At 40.5% G+C, this 19,108-nt stretch overlaps 1 protein-coding gene across 1 annotated transcript in view; it reads left to right on the plus strand.

Annotated features, from left to right (window-relative positions):
• The window catches only part of DYNC1LI1 (dynein cytoplasmic 1 light intermediate chain 1), a 54,691-nt gene extending 36,561 nt beyond the window's left edge, over positions 1–18,130 (plus strand). Inside the window, 7 exon segments of the mRNA XM_038391086.2 lie at positions 1,943–2,078; positions 2,579–2,690; positions 10,962–11,021; positions 11,151–11,195; positions 12,521–12,641; positions 14,541–14,699; positions 17,349–18,130. Coding sequence (XP_038247014.1) covers positions 1,943–2,078; positions 2,579–2,690; positions 10,962–11,021; positions 11,151–11,195; positions 12,521–12,641; positions 14,541–14,699; positions 17,349–17,461 — 746 coding nt within the window. The 3' untranslated portion in view covers positions 17,462–18,130.
• The last annotated feature ends 978 nt before the right edge of the window (positions 18,131–19,108 follow it).

A 19,108-nucleotide genomic window follows, 5' to 3' on the forward strand; every position in this document is an offset into this window, starting at 1 on the left:
AATGCATAACTCTATGTGGAAGGATAAGCTGGCTTTGCTTACCTTAGAGGCATGTGGATAAAGAGCTCATGCTCAACCTGACTATCAGCATTTTTCTTAAGTTGCCAACATTGTTCTAACACAAATGGGAACATTACAGTAGAATCTCAGAGTTACGAACTGACCAGTCAACCACACACCTCATTTGGAACCAGAAGTATGCTATCAGGCAGCAGCAGAGACACCCCCCCCCCCCAAAAAAGTAAATACAGTACCATGTTAAATGTAAACTAAAAAAATAAAGGGAAAGCAGCATTTTTCTTCTTCATAGTAAAGTTTCAAAGCTGTATGAAGTCAATGTGCAGTTGCAAGTTTTTATAAGTTTACAACCATAACATTTTTTTTCAGAGTTACGAACATATCAGAGTTATGAACAACCTCAGTTTCCGAGGTATTCATAACTCTGAGATTCAACTGTACTATACACGATTTTACCCTCAGTCATCCAACCTTGCAAAGAGCAGATCTAGAGGACATTTAAAATTCCAGCAGCTTGTCCGCACTATTATTACCAGCATTGGAGCTGCAGTGAAGGGCAATATTAAGAAAGGTAGTGTTGACAAAGGTAGAGAAGTTAGCATTTGTGGACAAATTATAGTTCAAGAACTTGATGCCCAAGTCAGGACTGGCACAATGCCTGCCCCAAGCAGTTTATAATTTAAGAGCCCCATCCTCCAGTTGGGATCTATGCCAGCAGACCAAATTGCAGAATTGACACCCAGTACGATACAAATGGATATAACCAAAAAGTTGGGAGGGAGGATATTAAGTGATAGCTAAAAGAAAAGGAGTACTTGTGGCACCTTAGAGACTAACAAATTTATTAGAGCATAAGCTTTCGTGAGCTACGGCTCACTTCATCGGATGCATCAATAACAATAACAATAACAATCAATAACAATAAATTTGTTAGTCTCTAAGGTGCCACAAGTACTCCTTTTCTTTTTGCGAATACAGACTAACACGGCTGCTACTCTGAAATAAGTGATAGCTAGTTTATGTAACTATACTCCTATATGTGTAACTTGAGGTTTTTTAAATATAGAATATAAATCTGTCAAATAGGTATTAGAAATTCCACTGGATATCTTCCTGGCCATTATGAAAAAGGAAAGTTATAAGTTGAACTACACATACTGAAATGTGCCCTTTACCTTTTTTGGAGATATTCAGCTTCTAATATCCAAGGTTCAATTGTTTTAAGTTTGCCAGACCCTCTAAATACTTCCAACATTATTTCATGATGATGTAGAGCACTTGGAGAGGACAAAGCACTGTAAGTGTTGAACATTTTTTTAATATTGTTACATAATTTAAAGACTGATATACCGCTATTTAGAGAAATTTCATAATTAAAAACTTTAAAGACTCTGAAAGAGCAACACCATCTTAGTGTCATATTGGTGTTGGCAGACATATCAGCTAACTGCACATCTGTGTTGGCATTTATACTCACCCCTTGTAGGGAAACGTATACCTTCATTTTATATGGTACAACTCTGCTCCTTTACTTTAAAAAGAAATTCTGGAGGAATTAAGAGGACTTTGACAATAACTGCTGGTTCGTTTAGTACTTTTGAGATAACTAACTGTGATAGCTTATCATTAATGTTGTGTTAGCATTGTGGGCTTTTCTTTGGGGAGTTAGAAGAGCCTGTTGCTGCTATAAAAGCTACAACGTACAATTGACTTACTGAGTAGAGGTATTTATTTTGCCTGGCTTTTTCAGTCTCTAAATGAGTTTATAAAATTAAGGTTAGTTTCAAATAGAAATGTTCTTTGAATAGTTCTAGCAGTTATAAAGTTTGCTTTTGGAAACAGTGAGCAGTGTTCAAAAAAGATTAGTTAACTGTTTAGCTTGAGCTGATAAAACTCCTGATTTTCTTTTAACAAATGTGTTCAGATGGTGCAGCGCTTATCTACACTTCAGTAAAGGAAAATAAAAATATCGATTTAGTGTATAGATATATTGTCCAGAAATTATATGGATTTCCTTTCAATGTATCTGCTGCTGTTGTGGAAAAAGATGCAGTATTTATGTAAGTTTATCTTAATCATTAAATATTCATGCATGTATACATTTGTATCTACACAATATAGTGTATATAAGTAGTAGTAGTTCTATAAAGCTATTTCAATTTTGTTTCAACATTAACGTTCACTAAATTTGTGTGTTAAGTGTTACAAATTCACAGTAAGAACAGGTATGGGTTTTTCTGGATTGTTAGTTAATGGGTTAAGACTGTTTGGTGAGCAGATACTGTTTTGGAGGGAGGAAGTGTCAAGCCAATTTTTAAAGTGGAATGTTCCACCAGGAGAAAATCACTTCTCCAATGTGTTACACTGAGCAAAATAAAAATACTTCAGACAGCTGACAGTGCTAATCACTGACTGATGTAGAAGAAGGCAGTTATTAACACTTTTTTGTTTTGGTTTTCAACAATGGTAATCTTTATCCACAGGTTGATATTGGGTATTAGGGAACAACCAAGTGAATATTTAGATTTGAAGATCAATGTCTGTATTTGTTTACCTTAAGTCCTGCAGGATGGGATAATGACAAGAAGATAGGAATACTACATGAAAACTTTCAGACACTAAAAGCAGATGACAGTTTTGAAGATATCATAACAAAACCACCTGTCAGAAAGGTAATTTGATTTCAGTATATTTCAAAGGAAACCTATTTTGTTAACATGTAGGAATATAACACACATTGCGTCTTGGGTGCCATATTTTGGAGCATTTCTCCCTTCCCTTGGTTGGCTACCCCATGCTTATTAACCACAAGACTTTTGTTCATTTTCTGGTTACCTTCCTTACGTGAGTTACCCAGTTTGCTTTCTGATTCCTCTTGAAAGCCACCAGTAACTAGCTTTCATTACTTACTGTTTGCGTTGTTGCTGTCCAACATGGAGAGGAAGAAACAGATGGGTGTTGCTGCATATAGCACGCTACTCCCCTCAATATCTGGCTTATTTTGCTCAATCTGAGCAGGTGCTGGTTCCAACAGCAGCTTTGGAAGTGGCATAAACATCTAACTCAAACTGTTCATAATGGGTTGTATTCTTATGCCTCTACCTTCATGGAGGTGACTTGAACTGGATCTGTAGATAATCCTCTGGATGGTGGATGTGGTGAAAATGAAGGAACAGCCTTCCAGGTAGGATCTATGTCCTATGTTCAGACATAGTTAAGAAATCTGCATGCGCAAGGCTCAATTTATCTTAATTCTAGCTCTCTAAAAAAGAGAATGGAGGCCTGCTGTTTGCTCTCCTCAATCATCAGTTTCTTCTCCATTACTTAAAGGGTTTATTTGTTTCATCCAACAAAGAAGTGTCTGTAGATCTTTTTCCACCCCTCTTCTCCCTATTGCCATTATTCTCTGTAGAACTTTCTTCAGAAGAAAGGAAAACTGTTGATGAAAATTCAGAAATACAACCTTAAAGCCCCCCTACATTTTCAGTCTTACAAGAAAGCCTCTTAAAATGTCTAGGATTACCTGGTAAAATAGCTATTTAAAAACCCTTCTGTTTTCTTCACCAGTAGAAAAAGATACAGGGGGGCAAAATCATTTAGCCATTGAGGTGTATGGAACCAAACTAAATCAGGCTGCAGTGCCCCAGGTGTCAGTTACTGACCTCATAATCTCAAACTATAAACTCAGTTGTGAGTCAGGGTAACTGGTGTCTTCCCTTCTCCCCAAAAGTGTAATCTATAACAGTGGTCTTCTTCAAATGCTAACATATCCCTGGCTCATTGATTTAAGGTCCACATTATAGAAACACTGAAGATGTAAATAGAAAACTTCTTGATTTAGTTGCTGCTTAGTTAGTGAGACAAAAGATAATATCTTTTATTGGACCAACTCCAGTTGGTGAGAGAGACAAGCTTTCAAGTTTATTCAGACCTCTTCAGGTTTAGGAAACTTAATCTGGAGGAATATCTACATTGCAATTAAAAACCCTTGCAAGATGGGAGGATCCCAGAGCTTGGGCAGCAACCTGAGCAGGAAAGTCTCCACTGCAGCCCCACTGGCTAGCCCCATAAGCCAGAGCCAGCTGGCCTAGGCCAGCTGCAAGTGTCTAGTTGCAGTGTAGACGTACCAAGAGTGTCACAGCTAAATACAAGATGGAACAGATTGTTCTTCTTCGAGTGCTTGTTCATGTCAATTCCAATCAGGTGTGTGTGCGTTTGCACGCGGCAGCCAGAAGATTTTCCCTAGCAGTATCCACCAAGTCATTCTGAGCGCCCCCTAGTGTGGTGCCATCATGTCACTCAATACCGACCCACCACCCCCTCAGTTCCTTCTTACCACCAGTGACAGTTAGCTGGAACTTCCCCTTGCTCTTGTCATGATAAGCGCATTTTGGCAGTCTGTATATAGTTTTCATTAGTTCTGTAGTTAGTGTTAAGTAGTTAGTAGGTACTTTACTTAAGTTTCCTTTGGAGGGGTTTCCTCTCCAGTGCTATCCCGGTGCTAAGGCATGCCGTGGTCTCCTTGCCTCAAAGCCTGTGAGGTCTGCGGCAAGTGTATGCCCAGAAGCAATCCTCAAACTTTGTGACTGAAGGATCAAAACGATCGCTGTAGGATCTGCAGGGGGTTTCGCCCCAAGACACTGAAGGATAGAGATCAGCGTCTGAAGATCCTACTAATGGAAGTCCCAGTCCGACCCCGGATTGGCAGACCCGGTGCCAAGTACCTCCTCAGTATGCAGTGCCCCAGCACCGTTGGCCCGGGGATCAGTGCTGAGTAAAGACAAGGACTCTTGGCACTGTCATGGCTCCACTTGTGGCTCACGTGCCGCAGGCAGGCATTGGTCTCAATCACCGGTGCCGCAGAAGAGGGCCATTTCCCCCCAGGCTAGACCCAAGGAGCTGGCCATTGTGAGACCCGAGCTGGGCCATGCTATTTCAGCTTCGCTGCCAAAGATGGTCGCATCTACTCCTGCCCCCGTGGAAGGGTGGTCGAATCCGGACACTTCTCGCTGGCTGAAGCCGAGCCGATAACTTCACCTCCCGTTGACCCCGGAGATGTCTGAGGCAGCCCAGGACCAGCTCCAGCTCACAGCACCGTTCTCCCCACCTAGACGGGAGAGGTAGCCGGCACTGGTCGCTCCCCCGGCACCATCAAGGGGAAAGCCTGCAATGATGGCCTGGTGATCTCCGTCCCCAGTGCACTGCTCCCCGGCGCCAGAACAGGGTCAGCAGCTTAGTCGGTCCCCGAGCCCTCGGTGTGGACCCTGGACTCCTCGAAATACCGCTCCTCCGTGATCCTCCTTTTCTGAGACATCTTAGTCGGACTCCTATAGATCTTGTAGGACCACAAGTAGATGGTCCAGGTCATCACAAGACCAGCACCATGGCCCGTACAGTGGCAGTCCCCAGCACTTTTGGACTCCCTGGGCCTTTCACCAAGGCCAAGGGCGGAGCCAAGGGTTGCATTCCAGGGCAGCATCAGTGGCTTCGGCCACTTTCATACCACCTCCAGCGCCATTGGTATCAGCAGGATCGGGAGTAGCTCCATGGCTCCCTGATGCTGCCACCATCCCAACGCCTTCTTGTACCTATGTTACCAGGCTCAGACTCCGGTCTCTCCAATTGTGGCTAGCCTTGGTGTATTGGCCGGCTCAGGACAGTTTGGACAGGGTTGTAGCTCTGCCTCGCCTGATCCTCAACTCTTTCCAGTGGTGGCTCAACCCACAGGTAGTGTGTGAAGGGGTCCCCTTCACCGGTCCTCAGCCATTCCTCTCACTAGTGATGGATGCGCCAGCCTTGGGCTGGGGAGCACATCTGGGAGACCTCAGGACACAAGGCCTCTGATGTGGAGAGCGAGTTCTGCCTGAGATCAATGTCGTAGTGCATCTGGTATGCCAGGCTTTCTGAGCCCACTTGACAGGGAGATGTGGATCAGTCATGACAGACAAGACCACGGTGATGTTCTATATCAACAAACGGGAGTGCATGCTCCTCATGTTGTGGATTTTTGTGTAGCTCATTTGATACACCTGCAAGTATCAGGCCTCCTGGGAGTACAGAACGAATTCCACAGGTCTTTTCACGGCCACGAGTGGTCCTATGCCCGGACATTGCAAACTCAATTTTCCAACGGTGCGGCTTTCCCCACATGGATCTGTTTGCCAGGCAATGCAACAGGAAGTGCCAACAGTTTTGCTCCTTCCTGAATCACAGACTGGGCTGCATCGCGGACACATGCGTCCTCCCATGGGAAGGCCAACTTCTTTACGTGTTCCCAACCATCCGTCTCGTTCACAAGGTGCTCCGCAAGATATGGGCGGAAGAGACTTCAGTGATATTGATAGCTCCAGCCTGGCCTCACCAACACTGGTACACATCTCTCCTAGAAACGTCCATGGAGCCCCAGTTACCTTGCTGCTCCTCCTGGACTTAATAACTCAGGATCACCACCATCTGCAGCCCCTGTACTTCTAGTTGTTGCACCTCATGGTGTGGAAGTGCCATGGCTGAATCCCACAGAGCTCTCCTGCTTGGACCCGGTTAGACAAGTCCTCCTTGGCAGTAGGAAACTCTCCACCAGGGCTACTTACTTTGCACTTCCTACTTCAAGTGGAAGAGATTCTCATTTTGGTTGACACAGCATCACTCGTCCCAGATGCTTGTCTCTATACCATTCATACTGGACTACCTTCTCCATCTCAAGCTGCAGGGACTGTCTGTCGTCAATAAGAATTTACTTGGCCACCACCTCTGCTTTCCATCCGGTTCAGAGGGCTGGTCAGTGTTTGCCAACCCTATGGTCAGCCATTTCCTGAAAGGTCTCGACAGGCTATATCTGCACATCCAGCAGCCGACCCTGACCTGAGACCTCAATCTAGTCCTTTCCAAATTGATGGGTGGTCCTCCTTTGAACCACTGGCAACGTGTTCCCTGCTCTACCTGTCATGTGGCATTTCTGTTAGCGATAACCTCAGTCAGGAGGGTGTCTGAGCTCAAGGCCCTAACATCAGAGCTCCCTTGCACAGTGTTCGATAAGGACAAGGTTCGGCTCGGGCCACATCCAGCTTTCCTCCTGAAGGTTGTCTCCCAGTTTCACATCAACCAGGACGTCTTCCTCCCAGTGTTCTATCCTAAGTCATACTCGAGCGGCAGAGAGCAGAGGCTTCACTCATTGGATGTCCAGAGAGCGCGAGCCTTTTACATGGAAAGAACGAAACCGTTTAGGAAGTCCATTCAACTGTTTGTGGCTGTGGTAGACAGGATGAAGGGTCTTCCAGTCTCCTCCCAGTGAATTTCCTCGTGGATCATGTCATGTAACCGTGAATGCTATAACCTGGTAGAGATGCCTGCCCCTCTGCTCACAGCACACTCCATTAGGGCGCAAGCTTCTTCAGCAGCGTTCTTGGTGCAAGTCCTGAGCCAGAAAATATGCAGAGCGTCGACGTGGTCCTCCATACGTACTTTCACCACACGTTATGCGATTACCCAGCAGGCCAGAGATGATGCGGCCTTCGGTAGAGCAGTACTCCAGTCAGTGGACAGCTCTGACACTGCCTCCTGAATTTAGGCTTGGGAGTCACCTGATTGGAATTGACATGAACAAGCACTCAAAGAAAAAAGTTTAGTCATCTTCTCGTAACCGTTGTTCTTCGGGATGTGGTGTTCATGTCCATTCCAATACCCACCCACCTACCCCTCTGTTGGAGTAGCCAGCAAGAAGGAACTGAGGGGGTGGGAACTTAGTAGGGCCCTATATTGAGCACAATGATGGCACCACTCCAGAGGGTGCCCAGACTGACCTGACTGATACCGCTGGGGGAAAATCTTCTGGCAGCCATGCGCATGCACCTGAATAGAGTGGATATGAACAACACATCTCGAAGAACAAGAGTTACAAGAAGGTGAGTAACTGTTTGGTTTTGGGTTTTTTTTAGCATAAGTAGTTATCAGATTTCAAGGGCTCATTCAAGGTAAAGTGGCCTTGTTAACTCTTCCATTACATTTCCTTTGTAGATATTCACTGAAGTTTGATGCTTTGCTTTGCCAAACAATGGCAGTTAAACCATTAGGGTTGCTGCCATACTCAGAGAAACACAAATCTCTTATGCTCGTTTACTGGTGCAGTTGTAATGTATTTCCAAGATGTACAGCTATATCTTTAGTTTCCAAATGGGACCAAACATTATAGGTCAACGTTTTCATTATAATATGCCCCAAAACAGTTTACTAACTCAGATTTTTTTTTCAAAAGCAGGCAAATTGAATGGACCTCATACAATGTAATAAAATGCAACATTAAAACATCTAATTTAGGTAGGCCTGTTGTGCCTTTTTGCCATTGTTCCAATGTTTATGAAACAGTGTTAAGAAATCACAGCCTCAAATAATCTCAGATATGTATGTGGCATGCCTGCACCCACTATTTAAAAGAGGATGATAAAATTTGTGAAGTTTATTAACCTTTTCCCTCACTTCTTTTTAAATTTCTTTTTGTTCAGTTTTTATGAGCTTTAGCTATAAATGAAGCCAGAAGCCCAGCTACTACATTTAACAGCAAAGCTGAGGCAACTTGTCTTCTTTCAGATTTATCTTCTCATTTCTAGTAGGAAAATCCAGTTAGGAATGTTAAATCAGTTTCAATTTCATATTTTATCAAATTAAAATTGGAAAGGTATCCAGTAGTCTCTGAAGCATCTTTGATTACGAGCTTCCATTCAAACTTCAGATCGGAGCATTGTATTTAAAAGTGTCTTCTCTAGCACTGCAGCTACAGCATTCTAAAGATGCCTATGCTTGCATCTAACTTCTGCTCTTTTGGAAAGCTAAATTGCACTGATTTATGAGTTAAATTCAGAATGTTCTAACTTCTCAGCAAACCTGAGTGTTTAAAATGCCTTTATAAATTTCTTATGAATTAAAAAAGTCTTAACTCTTCTCTATTTCCTATATTCTGTAGTAGAAACTCATGGTTGTAAACCCTATTTAACACCAAAAGTAAGCAAATAAAGCCAGGAATTAAACAAGAAGATAAATCTATATTGGATGTGCAACATATACAGCAAACTTTCTGTGCTTAGTACATTTTATAAATAATTCTGTCTCAGTTGTTCAAAGAGATGCCATAAGCAAAGGACAAATAAGAGGAGACGGGAACTGAAGACCAGTACTTCTACCTCTCTCCTAATGAAACTGATATTTTAGGATTATTCTGCAACTTCCCACTGCATGAGCTACTTACAAATACTTAATGGGAAAAGTGAAACTATAATCTGCACAATCCTGGAAAAGCCAAGATATGTAGTAGTAGTAGTATAATATACCAGGTGCTCAAGAAAATAATTCACCTGTTTCTACATGCATATAGACTTCAGGCCTGATTCTCAGTAAAATTTTACTTGCTTTAAGATACCTTTTGTCCTGCTAGAGGATTTGTTGTGAGGAAGGGTGATCTTGTGATTGAGGCTTAGAAATAGGACTCAGGATTTCTGGGTTCAGTTTCCAGCTCCAGTATCAATGTCATGTGACCTTGAAGGTCACGTCTGTTTCATTTTCCCTCTGTAAAACAGATACTTTCCTAGATCAAAAGATGGTTGTGAGGATAAATTTGTTGTTTATGAGGCTCTCGGAAGATGAGGAAGGTAAAGTATGATGGCATGTTAGTACCTACCTAGTCCCCAGACATACTGTGAGGTTCTTCAGTCTAAATCAAATTTTCAAGATCTTTGAACAGTCTGAGAAGATCACGCCCTATAAACTGAACACTTTTGTACTAAGTATGTAACAATGCTGTCAAGGTTCCTTCCCCACTCTGAACTCTAGGGTACAGATGTGGGGACCTGCATGAAAAAAACCCCTAAGCTTATTTTTACCAGCTTAGGTTAAAACTTCCCCAAGGTACAAACTATTTTACCTTTTGCCCTTAGACTTTATTGTTGCCACCACCAAGCATCTAACAGATGTATAACAGGGAAAGAGCCTGCTTGGAAACATCTTTCCCCCCCAATCCTCCCAAACCCCACACCCCCTTTCTGGGGGAAGGCTTGATAAAAATCCTCACCAATTTGCACAGGTGAACACAGACCCAAACCCTTGGATCTTAAGAACAATGAAAAAGCAATCAGATTCTTAGAAGAAGAATTTTAATTGAAGAAAAAGTAAAAGAATCACCTCTGTAAAATCAGGATGGTAAATACCTTACCGGGTAATCAGATTCAAAACATAGAGAATCCCTCTAGGCAAAACCTTAAGTTACAAAAAGACACAAAAACAGGAATATACATTCCATTCAGCACAACTTATTTTCTCAACCATTTAAACAAAACCAAATCTAACACATATCTCACTAGATTGCTTATTAGCCCTTTACAGGAGATCTGACCTGCATTCCTGCTCTGGTCCCGATTAAAAACAACACACAGACTGAGAGAACCTTTGTTTCTCCTCCACTCCAGCTTTGAAAGTATCTTGTCTCCTCATTGGTCATTTTGGTCAGGTGCCAGCGAGGTTATCGTAGCTTCTTAACCCTTTACAGGTGAAAGGGTTTTTCCTCTGGCCAGGAGGGATTTTAAAGATGTTTACCCTTCCCTTTATATTTATGACAAATGCCTTCCATAGAGCATGTCTAAACTATTAGTTGTAATAAAAATGTTAACGAAATAAAACACTTTAACAATGTCTCTTGCTTTAAAAATAAATGCTGAGGTAAAGATGTTCAGCTAGCAGCATGTGAAGATAGTTACCTTATGGTCACTGGCTTTGTGTTAACAATTAGAAAATGTATAAAGCACCAGCACAGCTTTAGGTTGAAGACGATGTTGTCTTGAGTCCATTTCCTGCATTTTTTGTGCCTCTTCATATTAATCTGTAAATAGAAAAAGACAACATCTAGTTTTTAAATGACATCAGTCACAACCATATTTAAATGTTTTTTTTTTATATTGCAGTTTGTACATGAAAAAGAAATAGTAGCAGAAGATGATCAAGTGTTTCTTATGAAGCAGCAGGTAGAGTTACTTTGCATTTGTATGGTAGATAACTAGTTTCATTTAAATCTGTGGTGTTCAATTACATTTATTTTTGAGCTTGTTATAGTAAATGCAAACGGTAATGTCTAAAATATTTTTTTTTTCCAGTCTCTATTAGCGAAACAGCCACCTACTGCAGCTGGAAGGCCAGTGGTTAGTAACAAAGATTTTAAATACTGAAACTGAAAATCGTGCATTCTTCGATTTTGATTAATACAATAGCATGTTTGGGCGAGAAGATCATGGACTTCAGTGCTAAGAGCACTTGTTATGTACAAGCTTTTTCTTAATGCTTTTCTACAGTTTTCTTGTTGCTGTAAAAATACTTAAGCTCAGAATGAAATTGAGCTCCAAAGTGTGCACACTTGTAGATATGTATACCTACATTTTAGATGGATTTCTGGAACTAATATATAAAATGTTCAGCAATGTAAGTCTTGTTACTTGTTTAAGTTCAAATTTAGAAAAAATAAGACAGCTCATGTAACCTTTTTTTCAAGTGACAAGCAACTACTCAGTAATATGACCTATTGAGTTGCTTTTGTGAGGCAACGAAAGTACTAAACTTTTTCAGCGCTGTTTGCTTCTAATAAAAATTCTTCTTTCCACCGTATTTGCCACAACTTGCCTTCATACTAAGGAGAGCTGGGTGTAGCTTCTCCGTGAACCAGTGAATGCAGTTTCGAAAACAACCAGAGCTGCTTTACTCTCTCATCAGGGTGGAGTGCCCAGTTCTGCAGTGTCTCCAGTTGTTGGACTGCGGTTCTTAGTTGCAATACTGGTTGGGTTTTTTTTTTGTTTTTTTTTTCCCCGTTAACTTTCAAGTGCTTTGCTAATGCATTATACATATTCACTTCTATAAAAATGTAAGGTTTCAGAGTAGCAGCCGTGTATAGTCTGTATTCACAAAAAGAAAAGGAGTACTTGTGGCACCTTAGACTAACAAATTTATTTGAGCATAAGCTTTCGTGGAAAATACAGTAAAAAGATTTATATACATAGAGAACATGAAACAATGGGTGTTACCATACACACTGTAACGAGAGTGATCACTTACGGTGAGCTATTACCAGGTCTCTATTACAGTGTGTATGGTAACACCCATTGTTTCATGTTCTCTATGTATATAAATCTCCCCACTGTATTTTCCACTGAATGCATCCGAGGAAGTGAGCTGTAGCTCACGAAAGCTTATGCTCAAATAAATTTGTTAGTCTAAGGTGCCACAAGTACTCCTTCTCTTTTCTGTAAAAATGTGTATCTCACAGCATTGCATGATTTTTAATTTAAAACAGATTAATTTTTTGGCACAAGTATTCCATTGAATTACATGATCAGTATGAAATGTACCTTTTAAAAAAAAAATGGAAAAAATCGCAAAATGTAATTGAATAGTTTTGCTTGTATAGATTATAGTTTATATCTGGAAGTTGAGTACACAAAATAGTTTGATTATTCAGTCGTCTTCTTTTGTGTAGGATGCCTCGCCAAGAGTTCCTGGAGGCTCCCCTAGGACACCAAACAGATCAGTAACATCCAACGTGGCCAGTGTCACACCCATCCCTACTGGCTCAAAAAAAATTGATCCTAATATGAAAGGTATATTTCTTGTGCAGGGAAAATGTAGTGGGAATAAGTGAGCTATTCTTGATTGCTCACTTGAAATACTTTTGTATTTGTTCATACTGACATAATATGTGTAAGAGACAAGGTGGGTGACGTAATATCTTTTGTTGGGCCAACTTCTGTTGCTGGAAGGGACAAGCTTTTGAGCCTCAGAGAGCTCTTCTTTAGGTCTGGAGAAGGAAACCAGAGTTTTCAAGGTAAATACAAGGTGGGACAGATTAAGCATGAAGGGGTCACCAAAGTTGTGGGAGACAGCTTAAAATGATGTGGGCAATTAACACCTCTGAAGTTGTAGGACAATGGAGGGTTAGTAGGCAGCAGGATGTGTAGCAACTGTTGTAGTGGGCCATAAAACCCTTGTTTTTTGTGTCCAGCAGTGTTATGAATTTAAGTTCCCAGGCCCATCTTTTGAAGGTGTTGTACAGGTTTCCTTTGAGGACAAGAAATGAGAACTCAGATATGGGTGATCCTTTCATGAAAAGTGTTTGCTCGTGGGTAGTAGTGTGTTTTTTGTCTTATCACTTTTTTGTGTGAATTCATTCGAGAGCGTAGCAGTTGTCTGGTTTCACCCATGTAGTTGTGGTGTACCTTTATCAAGGGCATCAAGTATTCCAGTATGTTGATAGGCAGGTGTAGGAGCCATGAATCCAGAAAGGTATGGTGCTGAAGGGAATATTGATCATTGTAGCAGTGGAGATATGGCTGCAGGTTTTGCATCTGTTGTTTTGGCAGTCTCTGATACTGCTTTGAGTTGGTGTGTCCTTGTCTTACTTCTGATGAGCTTAGCAAGGTTGGGGAGTTATCTGAATGCCAGAAGTGGGGTTCAGGAAAGATTTATTTCAGACTGTAGTCCCCAGGAAGTATAGCTTTTAATTGCTGCATGATATCCCAAGGAATGTGTGTTCTGTCGGGGGATGATAAGTGACAACTAGGGGTATGCAGTCAGTGGGCTTGTTTTCCTGCATTGAAACAGGTTCTCCTAGGGTATTTATATGGCCTGTTTCATGATGCAATCTACTTTTCTCTAGTGGCGCATCCTCGTTTGGTGAAGATAAATGTGTTAAAATGTGAATCTTAGAGCTTCTCTTCGGCGCATATTCTTTGGTATCTAAGTGCCTGGCTGTAGATACCAGATTTCTGGATGTGTCAAAGCTGGTTGCTGGATTTGCAGGGGCAAATGTGGTGGTCTGTATGTATATTGTATATAGTTGTCTGTCTGTAGAAATCCATTGTTAATTGTGGTGTCCAGGAAGTTGATGCTGGTGTGGGGATGTACCAGAGAGAGTTTGATGGATGGGTGGTGTTTGCTGAAGTAGTGGTGGAAATCTTTGAGGGAGTTTTTAGGTCATCTGTCCAGAGGATGAAAATATCATTGATGTATATTGTTGTTTTTGTGATGCATTTTTACAGAAATTTTCCTCAGGGTGGTCCATGAGGAGGTTGGCATACTGAGGAGGCATTTTAGTACCCATGGCTGTTTACATGGCTTGGACAAAGTGTTGTTGAATATAAAGTTATGATGGGTGAGGATAAAAATGAGATTGTCAATGTGTTTGGGATGGATTTCTGGACTTTGTCCATTGTCTTACAGATATTTGAGACAGGCTACAAGCAATCTATCTCACCTTGTGTTTAGCTTGAATGCTTGGGTTTCCTTCTCCAGACCTGAAGAAGAGCTCGGTGAAGCTTGAAACCTTGTACCTTCCACCAACAGAAGTTGGTTCAATAAAAGATATTACCTCACCCACTTTTTTCTTTCTCATATCCTGGGATAAACCCAGTACTAAACACTGCAAACAACTGTTTAGTCAGCATTTGTTTGGAAAATGTTGTTTTTCATGTATAAAATACCTTCCTACTTTTTTGATGTAGCTGGAGCCACAAGCGAAGGCGTCCTAGCTAACTTCTTCAATAGTTTGCTGAGTAAAAAAACTGGTTCCCCAGGCGGTTCTGGTGTTGGCGGTGGCAGCCCTGGAGGAGGGGGCAGTGGAGGTGGTGCCAGCAATTTACCACCATCAGCAAAAAAGTCAGGTATGATTAATCATAAAGCATCATTGGAATTTTCATTTGTGCAAGGAATATCTTTAATCTAGCATGCAATATTTGTTAAAATGCTGTTAGAAATGTGGCAAGATAAGTAATACAACTTCAATATATACAGCATTATCCATGGCTCAACGACATGGTAAAATCTGAGGCTGACAATGGTAAACCAAGATGAGATCATAGTAGATCTTAATGTGGAAGGGTGTTATGGGTGTATTGTGAGCCTCTGAGCTTTTTTGGGGGGAAAAATCATATTGTATTATATTTAATTGAAATTATGAATAATATCCTGTTCCCTATCTGCTAGCCCTTAGTACTATGAGGCTCTGAGGTGTTTAATCTTCCTTCTATCTGCTGCTTTCCAATGTTTGTGTGCTAGAATCAGAGCTTTTGTGGGGAGAACAAATACAGACCAAGAGACTCTCTTGCATTACTGCAGGGGAATAATGAGGATAAGTAATATGAATGCCCATCTATTGAGTCCCCTCTTTTGTTCCTCATCACCTGGATTTCTCCCTTCTATTAGGGAAGGTGAAGAGAGCAAAAAGGCCCTTCTGGGTAATTGCTGCATGAGCCTGTGGTGTTAGAAAATAAAGGAAGCATGCTAGCTACATTCATCCCCACTTAGCGTGCCTGTAACACACCTAGCATGCGCGCACACAAGTGCTCCCAGGGGTGTTAAATGGGCTCTTACTACTGCACTTTCATTCTTTTCATCTACCTGTTGTCCTTTAAGATTCTAAGCTTTTTGGAGCATAGGCTCTTTTTATGTTTGTACAGCACTCAATGGAGGTCCACCTGCTTGGAACTTCTAGGTACCACTGTAATAGTCCTGCTCTTCCTGGCCTGATTGCAGAGAGTTTAGGGGAAAGATTCAGAATGAGCACAGAGATTTCATCAATAGCTTCTGCATAGATTGGGAATCCTAGCTGTTTAAATCCCTCCGTGATTTCTGAACATTGGCTGCCTTGATCACACAACCCTCACTACGAAGTATTGTAGCGCATATCTACATGACATCTTGGTCCTCCTGACTCCAGTCTGGGGCCATATTGATCAGGAATTATCTGGAGTAGCCAGCTTTCCTAGGGATGCTTTCTCTTCCATGGAGTGATACTTTTGTCCTCATTAAGGTGAGCACATCATGGTTACAGAATTTTTTCCTCAGTCTTAAGTTACAGAGCGACAGAGGTATGCTGATCCTATCTCTAACTATCACACTTTTCTAGTAATAGTTTAGACCCCAAAGTGTTGCTTCTACTGGTATACATCTTAAAGAACTACACAGAGACACAATCTTCAGGGATGGGAGGTACATGATGGTTGCAGCATAATTTGTCAGCTGTCGGTTTTATACTCTGGCCTTCAGATATGCCAGAACACCCTCCATCCAATCACTGCAGCTGCCTCACGACGACTATTGAAAAGCTGAAGCAGAAACCTTTATTGCTGAATATAGAATGAGAGCCTAGCTAAACCTGTCAATATGGACTGCAAACTCCATTACCCAGCACTAGATACAAGGAGGATTGCCACACTGACCTTAATTCTACTATGTGCATATGCAATTCTGCTATCTTATCTATATGCATTACAGTACAACTTTGTGATACCCACTTTGGGAGGGTGGATGGGAATTCAGAGAGTCTTCAACCCAATCAAGAAGATCTGGTGAATAGGGGCACAAAGGATCTCCAGCCCCTATTTGAAGAGGGAGGCAGTATCCATGTGGGGGGTGTATTCCGATTCAGATGCAAAGATTGGTCATAGGGTTCCTCTGGGCAGGAAATTTCACAGATCTTCAGTAGCTGAAATGGTCTGGTCTGCTTTTTAAGCTCAGCCGGCTAAGACCTATTAAGGATCTGTGGTCCTTTTTAAATAAGAATTTTCATGTAAACCTAGATTAAAATAATCCTATTTCCCCCATGTCTGTGTGGAGGGGAGGTAAGGCGATTGGGAATGTGAAGAGGGTTTGTTTGGTAAATTGTACAGTTAGTTACTTGAGAGCACTTTGGTTCATTATGAAATATACTTGAGATCAAATCAGTATCAGTCAAGTTCATTATTTTCTAATGCCAAAGTTGATTTCAGCTTTGCAAAGTGTTAAAGGGTACTCAGAATAAGTGAACAGGTTTATAGAAAGACATAGGCCAATTCTGGCCATGTAACTGTTTGAAATATAAATCTGTGTATTATTGTGTGCTTAATACATGTGGTGTGAATAATACATACTTGTAATATAAGCCCAACATTTATTGGTCAACACTTTCTGAAAATTTTAGGAAATGAGATGTATATCATTTATGTTAGGATTTCATAGGATTTGCTTTCCACATACAGTGTAAGACTTTGAGAGAACTATTGTAAAAATGGCTTGTTAGCCAAACAGTAGGGTAACCCACATGTCTAAAATTGCTACTGACTAAATATGTTCTCATTTTACTATATCTTTACTCTAGTGCATCTGCAGTTTGTAAATGTGATGTGCATGAAACAACTTATTTAGTATTGTATTAAAGCAGGAAAACTTAACTTTTTTTTTGATGGATGTTTTTAAGATATAACATAGTTGTGGGAAAACAAGTCCTTTCATTTTTAAGCATGACCAAGTGTTGTGCGCTTTTTTTTGTACAGGCCAGAAGCCAGTCTTGACCGATGTTCAGGCAGAATTGGATAGAATTTCACGAAAACCTGAAATGGTCTCTCCCACAACACCTACTTCCCCCACAAAAGGTGAAGCATCTTGAAGACACCAAATAAAGCAATTTATTCAGTTTTCTGGGATAATTTAAACTTGCCTCTGCCTCTTCCTTCAGTGAGTGGAACTAGACAGCTGAAACACTTTTTCAGAGAAGGACAAACAATTGATGTCTTGATTTCATGTGTTGCCCAGCTTTACAAAAGGGAGCTAATACAGATGGAAAACTATACCACACCATATAGGACTACTGTTCACGGTGGAATTTAAAGAATTAACTAATTCCTGGATTTTGTTGAAAAGCTGGTGTAATTGTGTAAAATGGCACATATGTCCATTTAATCATATAATGTTAAAGGCTGCTTAAAGAGTTGGAAAATGACATGTAGCATGGGCACTTAATGTATATTGATCTCCCAATCTATTATAGTTGAATTTAATACAGGTTAACCTTGAGGGATAGAGCTACTAGTTTTGCTGGAAGAGAGGATAATTGGTTGTTATAACTTTTGTGTACCAACAATAAACTAACCTGAATAAAATTCGACACTTCATGTGGAATATGACAGCAAACCTGTCTGATCTCGTTTGAGATTTACGCTGCATCAAAAACTTGAGCTAAACTTTCATTCCAGCATAAGACTTTAAAATATTGGCCAATTTGATAACTTCAGACACTGAATAAACTATTTGTGTAAAGAAAAAAGCAGAGGTAACTTAATAAAAAATGTACAGATTATCAGTATCCAGATTTTTTTCTGTGTATATATGGCTCAGCCTTAACATCCCCTCTTTTTTTGTTTCCCAAAAGAGTTATGGTTTTAAATCAGACATTAAAACTGTGATCAGTTAATAAAGTATTATCTGCATTCAGATACAAATAAATTCATTGCATTTTCTTGTATTAAAATATATATTAGCTAATCAAAATATGTAGTGTTTCACTCTTGAAGACTAGGTACTTTAAACGTCCCTCCCTCTTATCTTTCACTCTTCTGTGAATAATAGTATGGCCCAGCTTTAAGCTTCCCTAAAAGTGATAGTTCTGGAAGAAACAAATATGAGTCTGCTACTCGTACAATACAGCATTGTACTAATCTTCCTACGTGCAAAACTTCGATCATCAGATTTCGGGGATTTAGTCTTTAGTTTAAAAGCCCACCAGATATATTAAGCATCCCACTGATGATTTTTCAGTGCACTCTGTGGAATCATGTTACAAAAGTTAGCATTTTTTTTGGTTATTTCAGCTTTCAATACACAGTATTTGAGAAACACTTGAGATCATAAACATAATATGAGAAGTCTCCCACTGAAGCTCATGGTATACTGAGATTAGAACAACTTTCAAAGATTATCCTGAGTATTTTTATTAACAATTCTTAAATAGGTGTACAATTTTTTTACTAAAACAGTGGGTATAATGTACACAATTTCTCCAATTTACTCATTGGAAATCTGCTAAAAAGTGTTAAGAGAAAACATTAATATCCATAATTTTTATTCTGGGTATGGTATTCTACTTGATACTGCTGTTTAAATTCCTACTTTTGATAGAGATTTTTTTCTGATTTTTCCCAAAAATTCATTTTCTTGAGACCAACATACTAGAATGTTTTGCTTTGTTAGCTTTGATTTTATTGCTTGCTCTTCAGGGAACTTTTTAAAATATTGTCTGCTTATCAATGCTAAGAAT

This window comes from Dermochelys coriacea, chromosome 2, assembly GCF_009764565.3.
Source record: "Dermochelys coriacea isolate rDerCor1 chromosome 2, rDerCor1.pri.v4, whole genome shotgun sequence".
NCBI classification, from domain to species: Eukaryota; Metazoa; Chordata; order Testudines; family Dermochelyidae; genus Dermochelys; species Dermochelys coriacea.